The sequence below is a fragment of the Vanacampus margaritifer genome, chromosome 2 (assembly GCF_051991255.1).
Source record: "Vanacampus margaritifer isolate UIUO_Vmar chromosome 2, RoL_Vmar_1.0, whole genome shotgun sequence".
In the NCBI taxonomy this organism is placed as follows: domain Eukaryota; kingdom Metazoa; phylum Chordata; class Actinopteri; order Syngnathiformes; family Syngnathidae; genus Vanacampus; species Vanacampus margaritifer.
Genome location: NC_135433.1, coordinates 9,708,058 through 9,722,412, shown reverse-complemented (window position 1 = coordinate 9,722,412; position 14,355 = coordinate 9,708,058). Strand labels below are relative to the sequence as shown.

Below are 14,355 nucleotides of genomic sequence, written 5' to 3'. Positions count from 1 at the left end.
GTGTTCAGCAAATTCCACTCATTGCAGGCCCGCTGGGGGGATTCTTTCGCATTTCTTTCACACTAACCCTTACCAAAACGAAGTATATTCAAGTATGCTTGAAGTGGACTCAAAATTAGGAGAGTATATTTGCAGTTGACTTTTCTTGTACTTTTTGGAAGTAAGTAAATGTTAAGTGTACTTGTAAGTACTAAAGAATATACTAAAAGTTGACATTCTGTAGTACAGTGGTGCGTGCCCAAGTCCGGTCCTCTGATCAGCTCATCAGCAAGCTTTGCAGAAGCCTGATAACGATCCTGATCATGAATCAGGTGTGTTAGTGGAGAGAAACATGGAAAGCAGGCCTGATAGGGGCTCTCGAGGACCGAACTTGGCCACCCTTGCTGTAGTATATACTTAGAAGGCACTCGCTAAGTAAGGAACCAAATTCATAGGTTACATTTATTTATAAAGCTTTAAAGATCATGTGACTGAATAGCCTAGAGGTTAAGGATGCGACCTTTAGTACCAGTCTTCGCTGGTTTGATCCCTGCCAATTCATCACTGGGCTTTTTTTTTGCTGCAAACTAAACTGTGGGCATAAGTGTACCACAAAGTATACTTTCAAGTATACTTGATAGCGTACTTAAATATACTATAAAGTATGCTTAAGTGTACTTATTAACGTCATTAGCGGCCCCCCGTAGGTTTTTACTTGACGTCTTTTAACGTCCATGGCAGTCAAAGAGTTAAAAGCATATTTAAGTATATTAAGTGTACTAAAATGATGCAATTTAGTCCCAAGGAGTTTACTTAAAGTTTACTTTAAGTACTAGAATAAGTGCACTCGAATAATAAACTTAAGTATACTTTATATTATGTACTTGTTGGTAAGGGAACCCTCTCAAGGAGAGCACTATACTGTACACCATAATTGAGTTTTTTTGTTTTTGTTTTGACACCACTTGGATGTACTTATACCGATAGCAGTATTGGAACGATGGATATTGTACATGTGTACAGCACTCGCACTAGCTACCAGTCCACCAGCCTGACATATACCTTCTGGGTGGGAATTATATCAGCCAGCAAGTGGCAGTCCAAGACAAAATGGCCGCCCATAAGATGGATGAAGTTGTTACTCTAAAAAGTGTTTTGAGTCAAATGTATGCCATGTTCAAGAAAGATTTGTGTTTTTGAACAATGGTTAAAAACACATTTTCACACCGGCGACAATATCACAAACAAGCGGGGCTTCAGTGCGTTGACACGCTATCCTTGTTGTGCAGTTAAGGGGGGGGGGGGGGGGAGCTTGTGGTGATATTGACATCTAAACTTTCCAACTGACAGGATGTACCGTCTCACTGTATGTGGTAGATACAATTCCTGAGGCGAGAAGGCTGACAAACACGTTGATTGAAGTGAACATTAACTCACAGAAGATAGGGGAAAAGGCCAGCTTCATCACTCTCCTGTGTGCCGCGTACTTTGGCTTGCGTAAACAGCGCTGCTTGGCACTTAAGGTGAAGGATGGCAAATCATAGACAATCGCTTTCGTGTAATGATTGACCCGCCTGTTGAAAGTCCAACGTGCTTATCGGGTGCGCATCTGATCAGCACAAAACATGTTGAGCGCACACTCAGCTGGCACTTGGCATGCGCAAAGATGCTCATTCAACATTACTGTTGACAGTAAGTAGAGTGCTGCCAGAACAACTACAATGACACGTTATGTCCTTAAATGGAATGACAACACAGTGTTGGAATATCTTAACTCATTCACTGCCATTGACAGCTATAGCCGTCAAAAATTCATTTGAACTATTTCTATTAGTTTAACATATTTTTTTCCATTTTTGTTAACAAGAGTGTGAAAACCTAGAATTGTTTTATCGTACATTTAGAACAGATATAAAATTTGTGATTAATCATGAGTTAACTAGTGAAGTCATGTGATCAATTACAATTAAAAATTGTAATCGCCTGACGCCCCTAATTTTTAATAATCTTCTTTTTTTTTATCACGTCAGGCGATTAAATTTTTTTTAATTGTAATTAATCACATGACTTCAATAATTAACTCACGATTAATCACAAATTTTATATCTGTTTCTAAATGTTCAATTTTTTAAGGTTTTCATACTCTTATTAACAAAAGTGGCAAAAGTGTAACACTAATAGAAATGGTTCAAATGAATTTTTGACGTCTGTAGCCGTCAATGGCAGTGAATGAGTTAATAAGTAAACGGTGCCCATCGGGACTAGTTACCCTTTTTAGTTACTGGAATCGAATTGCTCGACTTGAATACTGACTCCCATCACTCAACTCAGCTAAGGATAGAGTGGTTATCGGCCGGGCCGATTATCGGTGCTGATATTTGGTATTTTGACGAATATCGGCATCAGCCATTTTTACATGTCTGATAGCCGATAAAGCTGCTATGTCACTGAACGGCGAATACTTGCAAACATAATGGATTTTGGGGTTTTGTCAGGGTTCGCAAAATCTTGCAAAGATGTTAACAGACAGTTATTACTTGTCACAAGCAGTTTTTCTTGTTGCAAAGAAATTCTGAACATGTGCAGACAATTTTTCACTGTTTGCAAACATCTTTGGAAACCTTTGATTTTGCAAGGCCCACAGACAGGGCTCAAGGCATAGGTGAACTAGGCGGTCGCCTAGGTCGCCATCTAGTGGAGGAGGCGCCAAATTGCAGGGCAAAAAAAAAAAGATAACAAATATTTTTCCCCCTCAGGTTTTCTAAAATAAAATATGTAAATGACCCTGCTATTATTTAGATTTTTGCAGTATATGGTAGGGTGACCAAATGTGTCCTCTTTTGGGAGAACAGACCATTTCTTTCTTCGACTAATAGCAAGTGAAGTACACTGTAACTGCGACTGGTACCCACAATTTCAAGGCCGGGGCAAGTGTCGTCTTTTTTGGGAAATGGGAATATGGTCACCCTATTATATGGCTTAAATATGGTAAAAGGATACACTAAACATACCGTTTAAGTTATTAATGGCAATTTTTGTTTATTTGTATTGTATCTCTTACAGTGTGTTCACACAAAGGAAGGTTTAATAAAAGTTGTGAACCATGAGTTGGAGAGACCATCTTTATTTCAACCGAGGAAGAGCGTATACATTTTATTTATTTTACATTATTACATTACATTATTTATATATGTTATATTACACCGCACATATATTTTATATAATAATTATTTTTTGTGACTTCTAGTCCAAATAAATATGAGATCATGACCCCGGCACCCTGAATCTGACCTGCTGCTGCTGTTAACAGTGAAAGGTAGGGGGAGGGGTCGCGCATCATCTCAGAGTGTTAGCGCTATTGATAGATGGATGGCTCGCTTATGTTGTTGTCTATACATCAAAAACCTTTACAATGAAAACGTTGCAATGCATTAAGAAAGCGGCGAAAGGAGGAGGACAGGGTAGAGGCATGTATGTCAGCAGATACAATGAAAACAGCAGAGGACCCAGAATTTAACCCTGTGGAAACCCATACATTACATTAAACATGAGAATTCATATTGCACATATTCGTCCGACCACTTTCTTTTTTTGCTCGCCATATTATGAAGGGATTACAATAATAAAGAAATCACACGAGGTTCCATCTTAACAGTCAAAAGTCGACTAGGAAGCAAACCTAGATTTAAGAACCACTGTTCTACAGTACATATGTGGCATGTTTATCCTCTTACCACATGTTTTCTTGCCATATTTTAGTTATTTATACCCTTAAACAAAATTCAGAACAATGAATCATTATACCCATCCCTACGAGTTAACAATTACAGTACGCTTGATAATGTTCAGTCAATAGAATCCAGTTAAGAAAAGGTTGACTCATGGCGCCTCTTGCCAGCTTTCCTAAAGAAGGCTTGTGAGTCATTTCGATATAATTAGAGGTTGTGCATTTTTCTCCCTGACAGAGGGCAGTAGCTCGGTCACACAGACAAAAGGTTATCCTGACTCCTCGTCCAATGTTCTGATTGCTTCAACTCCAAATCTATGAACGTGTTCTCAGCTAAATAAAGAACGGGTTTCATCTTGCAACGGAAGGGAGGTCCGGGGATTTAGGAGGTTTTTCCTGGATGACAATAATGCGTCCTGCCATCCCGGAGGGGGACTGGACGAGACGAGGTGGTTAGAGGTCAACGCCCAGAATCCATTGTCCTCCTTAGCTCTTGAAAGACGCCGGAAGTTGTCCCTTCCTCAAGTGCCCCTTGGTTACCCCTCCTCAAAACGTCCCTCCAATCGCACGCTTCCATTCAAGAACCGCTTCCTTCCTGGCGAGCGGCTGTTGTCACGAGGACTCCAAGTGCGCTTTTCTTTTATTGAGGACTGTTACAAACACATTGCCTGGCACATTAGCGTGCATGTTTGACCTGGGAATCATATTCATGCTAAACGATTCCCTTGAGCTCTCAATCGTTTTTGTGCCTCTTGTTCTTCACGAGCAGACACCCATGGTCGGACATTTTACAGTTGATTTGGGGTCTGGCGTGCACACGCAGCGTATTCAAATATCTGCTTTCTCTCCTCCGTGCTTGCAGGTGGTGAGCCCCGGGTTGCGACCACGTCTGTGTGTGATCCGGCGAGAGGCAAACGGATATGGCTTCAACCTGCACAGTGAGCGGGCGCGGCCTGGCCAGTACATCAGAGCTGTGGATGAAGACTCCCCTGCGGAGAGGGCAGGCCTGCAGCCTAAAGACAGGATAGTCCAGGTACTTAACACAAAGCCAATGCTAGAACATAGTGAAAAACAAAGACTTGCTTGCACATCTCCAAAAGCATTCTTTCAAAATGCTAACCAAACCTCATCATTTCATACAACTACCTTAATGATAACATGTAATGCAAAAGATGGTAGACAGGCTAAATGAAAATTAGCATTATGTAAATGTTATGTTTTTTATAAATCTTCAATAAAGTGCTGCTTTTAAAGCCATGGATCAGAAAAACGCAGAACTTACAACAAAACTCAAAGGCATTCTTGTCTGTGCTGGGAAATATTAAAAATATTTTAAGAAAAATGCTAGAAACAAAATTGATCGCGACATATTGCACATTCAATCATGAATTTTTAAGGGCTAATTTGGAGCCAGTCAAATGTATCTCTTTTCAACTCTGCTGGCATCTGGTTCATTGTAATGCGAGGTGACAATTGCCTTTGTATATAAAGTTGCAGAATGGCCACAAAGGAGGAGTTCAGTCAAACAAATTATGCCTTTTATGCTGTTGTTGGCATCAGCAAAAATAATTTGATTATTTCATTTCTTTCCTGTAATATGTGTTTGTCTTCCACTAACACTTCCAATTCCATCACTTACTTACGGTGACCTCCCAAATGCTTCATGGCGGAAAACCATGAGAGCAAAATATGACCGTCCACATTACCTTTACACCTGTTTCTAAAATTGTTCCCAATCCTTTAGAATGAGTGAACACACAATTTAGCGCCCGCTAGCAGGAGCTCAGTAAAACTCTTAGTAATCTTACTAAGATAATCACTTGGGTCATAAATACACAATACTGTACTATTAACTGGAAGTGAGTGAGGGACCAATAGGAAGTAAACTGACTTCCACAAACGAGGAGAAACAACAAAACAAACATACCATAAATACTGCAGACTTTTTAAGTGTTTCGGCACTGCCACAATGTCACTCAATGAGTCACACAAATCCCTTGCTGGTACCCATCTTGTGTTAACGTTTAGTGAGTGTTAACTAAAGAGGAATGTGAGCTAATAGTCACTGTGTGAGGTCTTAAATCCCCTGCAGTGTAATTGTCTAACCGGGGAGTAATCAGCATCATAAAAAGTCTGGGGTATGTACAGTATGACCACTTCAGTCTGTACTGGGCAGGCAGTACAGTACAGCACTCACTTGTCAATAATTAGCTGACAATAATATGCTCCATGCAGCCACACTAGTCTAAATACGGTATTCTGGTTAATATTGCATTAGTGGAATATGAGTTAAGCAGCAAAATCCAGCCGTTTTTATCCATCTCAGGGGGCGGCCATTTTGCCACTTGCCGTCAACTGAAGATGACATCGCAGTTGCTCAGGGCTCTAGCAACAACCAATCACAGCTCAGCTTCAGAAAATGGATTGGTCGTTGCCCATGAGCAACATTGACGTCATCTTCAGTCTACAGCAAGTGGGAAAATGGCCGCCCCCTGAGATGGATAAAAACGGCTGGATTTTGCTTCATAACTCATATTCCAAAAATGTCATTTTAATCAGAATATCATGTTTAGACTAGTGAGGTCACATATAACATATATTATTGTCAAGAATTTTTTAAGCCTTTAAAAAGTAGGGAACATGACAGACAATGTGCCCTTGAGCAAGGCACAACTAAACTCAATCAATTTATTGTAGTTTCAGTGAATAATACTACATTTTTTTATCCATCCATTTTCTACAGTATATTGTTTGTTTTCATTCGGATTAGGTTGACTCCAGCTCATTTAATCAGGACAAGCGGTATCGATCATGAACGGACGGATGGACTAATCCTTAGCTCATTCACTGCCATCGACAGCTATAGACGTCAAAAATTCATTTGAACTATTTCTATTAGTTTAACTTTTTTTAAAATTTCATTTCATTTTTTATGAAAACCTAGACATTTCTTTTATTGTACTTTTATAACAGATATAAAATTTGTGATTAATCGGGAGTCAACTATTGAAGTCATGCGATTAATTACGATTACAAATTTTAATCGTCTGACGCCCCAAATTTTTCATTTTATTGTATTTTTTAATCAGGGCGTCAGGCGATTCAATTTTTTTTAATTGTAATTAATCACATGACTTCACTAGTTAACTAACGATTAATCATACATTTTATATCTGTCCTAAATGTACAATATTTTTTTCCCTAGGTTTTCATACTCTTGTTAACAAAAGTGGAGAAAAAAAAGTTCAACTAATGGAAATAGTTAAAATGATTTTTTGACGTCTATAGCCGTCAATGGCAGTGAATGAAACCAAACCAATAAATTACAAATGTATAAATAAGTTAGAGAATAAGTGCAGAAAATGGAGTATAATAAAGTGGCTGTATAAAAGGATGAAGTTAGGGAGGATGCATGGATTGAACGTGGTGCGGTGAGGGGCTTCCAGTCCCCCCGAGGGCCCCCAGACGGCCTCACCACCCACTGAGGAGTGGGCTTTGAGGGGAGCGCACCGCCATTGTTGCTGCTATTACTGGCCAGGCTGCTATTGTCCAGCTTCCTCTGTGAGACTGGCTTAGAAAAGCCGGTCCACCCTATGACGTCATTACACACACTCAGACATTTCTCACATGTTTTCCCATGGTGAAAGTTAGGCCTTTACATCAATTCAGTCACATGAGAGACTCACAGTGGTGAAGCGGTCTAGTTACATTTGATGAGTATCAATTACACATTTTTGGGGGTTATCCAAGTTGGTGTTTAAAAGAATGTGTGTGCGTGCATTTGTGCTCAGACTCAGGATTTCCTGACCTCAAGCAGACAAAATGATAATATGGACAACGAAATCCTGTTTGTGAAACAAAGAAAATCCTGCCGGCTGTGTTTTTTTTTTATTTTCGGGTGTGTGTTCCTCAGGTGAACGGCGTGTCGGTGGAGGGTAAAACACACTCTGAGGTGGTGGGGACCATCAAAGCCGGCGGGGACGAGGCCCGCCTGCTCGTGGTTGACCCCGACACGGACGCCTTCTTCAAGAGGTGCCGAGTCGTCCCCACCTCCGACCACCTGACCGGTGAGACGACACACCCGCAGCACAGAATTACACCATCGCTCCAAAGTCGCGTACTTTTTTACAAAGTGAGCAAATGACTGCGTTAATCGTTTAATGTTCCACTGCGGCTTGATTGTAAGGAGACAGCCTGCGTTGTCAACAAGTTGAAGGCACTAAAAAAACAGGACTTTGCCTCCTGGGGGCTCCTCAAAGCTGCTGTCACGCTCGCTCTTGTCGTCTTCTCGCTTCATCCGGCTCCTATTTCAGCCTTCATCTTTTTCTGCCAACTATCACAGACAGCACAGCGATTTCCTCAGAGGAATTCAGTAGAACTCTAATTACTTATGTACTTAAGTGCAAAAGTAAAAACTAGCAATATCTGTTGTGGCACAACAGGGGGGAAATACATATAAAGTAGTTAACCACTTTGGTTAACTTGCATAGTGCTCACACTGAGGAGAAAAACATCACTGCTGCAAGCGAGATTTGGACCTGATAAGCAGGACTGAACTGGCAGCAGGTTCTGCATGAGCGGGACAGAACGTTACCCAAAAAAAGTGATGATATGAACATAAAAACGGGGGGGGGGGGGGGGGGGTTCGATTATACAGAGAATGTTTTAACATCAGAAGATGGTGGGTTTTTTTTCGCTGGCACAACCAATCTTCCAAGAATAACACTGGAAAACACAATTTTTGTTGAGTTTGGTCTGAGAGCTGTTTAATAGCAAGAGACCGATTATCAGCCGGGACGATTATACTGTGGGCACCAATATTCAACATTGTGAGGCCTTTTTTAAGAATCAGAGAGCCCATAATAGCGCTGTTTAAAACTCATAAACTTTTTATTTACATTTTCAGTTAACTTTATAAGAGTTTCTGCTGACCCTGGGAACTCTTTTCGCCTTCTGTTTTTGTTTGAAATTAAAACTAAGATAAGTATTAAAAAAAATAATAATAAAAAAAAATTCCAGATATTTAGGAAACTTTATTTACTGTACAAAACAATTGTTTGCTCTCGTTTAGATTTTTGTTTAACTTTTTATTACATGCTAACTGTTCGTTAGAATTCAAACAAATATGTCTAGTGACAAAAAAAAGAATTTTTATTCCAATATTTTTCTAATCTTAAAATTTGTTCAGTAAACATATGTTTAAAAAACAAAAGTTAAGAGTTAAAGTTTGTATTTTTTATTTATTTATTTATTTCATTTTGATGCCAATATTTTCACTTTTACTGAAAATAAATATCAGATGCAAATATTGGTTATCGGCCTCCTAGGCTACTAATACTCAGTACTGTATATGGTCTATCTTAAGTTTTTAACTAATTTTTGGGTGCAGAATCCAAAACTGATTTCCGTTTTTCTCTGTCACGTCAAATTTGTTATCTATACGATCTCTGATCTCTTAAAAAATATGAAATAAATGTGTTTGTATGTATGCAAATAAAACACAAAGATAAAATAGTTACAAACTTTGAAAACTTTTATTTTAACAGCATATAACAAAATTTTACTTAGAACCCATGGTTACAAGCATACGAGAAACAGCATAAGCTATAAGTTTTGTGTTTGCAGATATTGATAGTACTGACCAATTGGGAGCAGCACACACCTCTCAATTGTGACTGCCAAAAAAGTCTCGTAGATGTAGATCATTGTAATGCTAATCAGCTCTTCTTACTACAGTCTTTCTACAACTATCATTTGAATTTTGCTTATCTGAGGGTAAGCTGCGGAGAAAAAACCTGACGTGCTAGAAAAAAATCTGACTGCACACTAAAAATAATTGGGTCAAAAGTAACCCAATTATGGATAAAAAAATGGACCGATCCACTCTATGGGTCAATTTGACCCAACTTTCTGGGTTGTTTTATACAAAATGACGCAATTTTTTGGCCCAAGTAAAGGACCTGACCAATATTTATGAGTCTTTTACGCTGACTCTTGACTCAAAATTGGGTCAAATCGACCCAAGTAGAGGATCGGTCCATTTTTGACCCATAGTTGGGTTATTTTTGACCCAACTCTTTTTAGAGTGCAATTTTAGAATCAGCATTCCAATTTTAGTTCTTAACGGCATAAACATTTTACTCAACAGATTAATTTTTTTTATCGATCAAAATGATCTTAAATAAGGCCATGGATGGGGAAATTCTCCCTGGTTCAAGATCATTCTGCTGGTTTTTTTTCCCCCACTTTATAAGACCAGGTTGACTTTACTTCTCTCTATTAACGTCTTTTATACAATGTGATGTTGAGATTGAAATAAGTAAGGAGCCTATTTTGCTAAATCTAGAAACAGAAAGTATTGGTAGCTGCAAGAAGTCATCAGATAAATAACTACTCAAGTACAGTACCTAAAAAATGAAGAAGAAAAAAAAGTACAATAATGAAATATTTGTTACCTCCCATCACTGGATTTCCCGCACCCTCTTTGTGTTTGATAACGTTAAGACAAGGGCCAACATTGCACTTTTGGAGTTTAAAAAGTGGAATATTACTGTCCGCTGAGCTGTTCCTGCCAAAGCCCATAGGGGGAGCCCTAGCACGGCCGAGTGTGTGTCCAAAAAATAGTGCTCCAAGAAACTCCTCATGCAGTCATGGTGCTGCCAGCTGTTGGCATGGCAACCCATGAGAAAAAGAAAGAAATGCACTCGATGGGAAAAACATGTATTGAAGAGGCACTGCGCATTTGATCATCACGCCCCCTTAAGTAATAATCAGTATGTACACGGATGTTGGAACATTCCCGGCCCGGTGCCTTCACTGAACGCTCGTGCAAATGTTTCATAAACTTCTGGAGTGTTTCCATGACGGTTACTCTGCCCGTCTTTCATTAAAAGTACAAACCCACTGCGGGGAAGATATTCCAGTCAGGCGTTTCCCAGGTAACCGGCTGTTTTTTCGCACGCTGCCTACTCAGAGGGCACCTGCCTACGCTGACTCTTAACTCCACTGCCCTCTCACACACACACACACACACACATGCGCAACGCACGCATGCACACACACTGGCCAGCCTGCACAATTGTTTGGTTTCCAAGGAGCTCGCTCCAAGTGGCCTCTCAGCCTGGCGCTGCGCTAGGACTTGGAGAGACTTCTTTTTGAGCCAAGACACACACACACAACATAATCCAGCACACACACATGTAGTGTAGCTAGACAGATTAATACTGAAGGACTAGCAATTATCTCCTTTAATAGGCCATCATTGGCCTTGTGAAGGGAGCTGAGGGATGGAAGGTAAGAAGGCTGCAAGGTGAACGTTTGGATGTTGTGGATGTCCTACATACAAAAAAGCTCCATGGCAGAAAAAGCTGTTGTGAGGCATTTGAGAGGCATTTGGTTCACTTTAAGCAGCGAACATCTCATTGAAGATGAATAATTGATTAGCATACCTGTGCAATGTAATAGAATAGCTGTTGGTGTTGTTAAAAGCAAGTGAACGTATCCCAATATAGTAAGGGTTGTGTCAATAACGTGTATTTTTATGCCTACAGGTCCATTACCTGAGCCGGATGTCAATGGAGGAACGGAGAAGGTAAGACTTGCTAGCAATGATGGAGCATCTGGGAGGAGGTCAAAGTTTCTTTCATGTGTGTTTTGAAAAGTGGCATCCTGATGAGTTATTAATCACCAAATTCCACTTGGACTGAACGTCCTTTCCTGGAATTGTCTTCAAGGTGCACTGCTCAGTCAAGAAATGGCTTTAAGAAATGAACATTAGAGAGGAACCAGAAGGGTTAACAGGAAATAAATAGTTGAACACAAAACAAATTACATAACATAAAAGTAATGTTAACGTCGTAGGAATAGTGGTAATCCCACACAAATATTGCAGCACATTCTTCAGCAAGTCAATGGAAAACTAAATGTGCTAGTGCGCAACCATATTCGCCAAATATGTAAACCGGAGCCGTGCTGTCAGTTAGGAACTGTATGTGCAGCGTTGTTACATAACCCACGCTGATTAAAAAGCGTTGCACAAGGTCATGCGTCAGGTGGACTTTGTAGACTTTAGACGGGTCGGGTGGTGCTTTGGGTTAAAAATTCTCGGAGTTGGACAGGTTTTACAAGCTCGCGTTTAGTGGCTTGTTGTTCTTTGCTGCGATGCAAAGTCCTCCCAAAGTGGTCTCATCAGCTCATTTGGGGTAATGAGTGCCGTAAAAGGACGGAAACATGTGACTTTTTCAACATTAAATCCTCACAGGAAACACATGTCCGGGTGGTTTCATGAATCTGAGTGATGTTTTCCCCTAATGAATTCCAATTCAAGCACACAGATGGTTTCAATTACAATAATTAGTAAGTCCCACACACCTCTCCGTGCTGTCATTTACACAAACTTATTTATCATGCTTGTATATTTTTAGCATCTTCTTTTTTTTTATGGATGTGTTTTAATAATAGAGTTATTATTTCAAACAATGGACAGCCACTTCACGACCTCGAAAGCTGTCGCAAACACAATGCTGCCTCCCCGTGGTGGGATTTGGTACTCCACCATGGATTGGCAAAAAGCTATCATCGTCCTTTGGCGTAAATGCGAGTTTGAATGGTTGTTTATTGTTTCTAGCCAATCAAGTGAAGTCAGGTTAACGTTTGTGTTGCCAGGTGAATGGCAGAGGGGCTGAGAGGGACTCCAAATTGTCGGTCAGCCCTTCCCCATCTAACACCTCATCCAACGCCTCACTCACAACTCCAACCTCAAGCACCCCACCTGAGGTATGGAACACCACGTTGGCAGTCATAATTTTACCTGGTTAAACACAAATAAATGAAGATTGAGTCAAGTGGTTGAACAGATTATAGCCAGCGCCCACGAGAGTTTAGTTGTTTGATATCATTTGATCCTGGATATTTTATTTTATTTTATAAAGAAAAAAAATGTTATTGTATTTTATTTTATTTTATTTTATTTTATTTGCCAGTGTTGTGCTTCTGCAGAAGTTAGCTGCTAGCCTCTCTCCACTTGCTAGCAACTCATGTCCTAGCCGAAGTTCTGTAAAATGTTGAGTGTGAAGAAAGTGTGAATTTGTGATGGTCTTCTAATGTAACAAAAGTAAAGTCTGTCATTTATTTCATTTTCCACATTTCTATAAACTGGAACTTTCACTTTTACACTACATTTCCCAAATAAAGAGTACAGTATACGTTTACTGGTAGTCTAATACAGTTACACCAACCATCTTTATTGCCACTAAATAAAATCCGAAAAAAATTGTTTGTTGACATAATGCCTTAATTACGACCCTGCCGGTACCGCTTTAGTAGTAGTAACGTTATAGAGAGGTCATGGAAATTAGACCCAGGTTATCAGGAAGTGCATCCGTAGTACGTCAAGGCTAACTTCTCTCATTAGCCAACAACATGCGTATGTTGTTATATGTTTTGTGTTTAGTTTGCCACAAAACTGCACTTTTTCTATCTCTCCTGCAGGGTGTGGTGACGGAGGCCATCCCAGCTCTGAATATGAGCCTGCAGCAGGTGAAAGAGCTGGCCCATCAGAAACGCTCCAATAAGAGAGCCCCGGCCATGGACTGGACCAAGAAAAACGAACTGTTCAGCAACCTATAGGGCCTTCACATCGCCTGGCACACAACAACAACAGCACCATTTGTGTTGCAGTGATTCCCACGACCATCACAAAGACCCTTTTACAAGTTTTATTAGTCTCTTTATTACTATTCATGAAAGGATATTACACAAATGATCTAATCGTAACGTACTACTAACCATGACCGACAACTGGACTGTTGAATATGTGTGCGTGCGTGCGTGCCTGCTGCTACACCCACTCACCTGACAATCAGTTTATTTGTATCATTTAGTTTATCAGGTAATCACTCAGAGTGGATCAAACGTCTTAAAATTTATTCCTGTACTCTTGTTAACAATAATATATGTGTAGATATATGCTTCTGATAACAGCACATTTGATTTCTTGTTAGCACAATTTTAGGGGGAAAAAATAGGGTGAATGTTATTGCTGTCCTTCAAGAATGGGTTTTTAACTGGTAAAAACACGCACTGATAGCTTTAAACAGGAATGATTTCTAATGTGTGTATATATCATATACCATGTATATTTTTACATTTTTTGATAGAATCAACTCCAAAATGAAAGTCAGATGAGCTAAGGCCTCGTATCTTTTAGTCTGTGATTGACATGACTCAACTTAGACTCTTCAAGTTCTCAACATGTCTTATTTGCTTGTTTTAAAAAGACAGACATTGTAAAATGTTCATTCACTCCTAGTGATGTTTGTAGTTAGTTCGAGATTGTCTTTAAAGAATGTTTGCGCTTTTCTAGATTGTGCGCTTTTGTCCAATATTGCGATTATTTTCCAAATGAATGATGAGCTTGTGTACAAGCCAGCCTGTGTAAGCAGTGAGTGAAGAGTCTATTGTAATAAAGCAATATCTTATCAATGTCATGTTCATTTACATGGCTAGATATACAATAACATTTTCTCCTGCAATAAATGTCTTGAGATCACTAGTCAGGAAACATAAAAAGCCATCTAGTTTTTTTTTCATCAACAAAATTTGTCAAGCAATTTCTATTGTGTCAAAGTCTCAGTATGATAACTTAAACA

The 14,355-nt window shown here is 39.6% G+C and overlaps 2 protein-coding genes across 4 annotated transcripts in view; both read left to right on the top strand.

The window, feature by feature from the left end:
• nherf1b (NHERF family PDZ scaffold protein 1b) overlaps positions 1-14,188 on the top strand; it is a 35,666-nt gene extending 21,478 nt beyond the window's left edge. Inside the window, exons 2-6 of one of the 2 annotated variants that reach the window (XM_077556702.1) lie at positions 4,569-4,739; positions 7,620-7,773; positions 11,257-11,297; positions 12,371-12,481; positions 13,196-14,188. In XM_077556702.1, the coding sequence (XP_077412828.1) occupies positions 4,569-4,739; positions 7,620-7,773; positions 11,257-11,297; positions 12,371-12,481; positions 13,196-13,333 (615 nt within the window). In that variant the 3' untranslated portion in view covers positions 13,334-14,188. The remainder of the gene's footprint in view (positions 1-4,568; positions 4,740-7,619; positions 7,774-11,256; positions 11,298-12,370; positions 12,482-13,195) is intronic. The other variant, XM_077556704.1, reaches the window with a different exon arrangement.
• Positions 1-14,355, top strand: part of LOC144043177 (ras-related protein Rab-37) — an 85,910-nt gene that overhangs the window by 34,285 nt on the left and 37,270 nt on the right. The window lies entirely within an intron of this gene.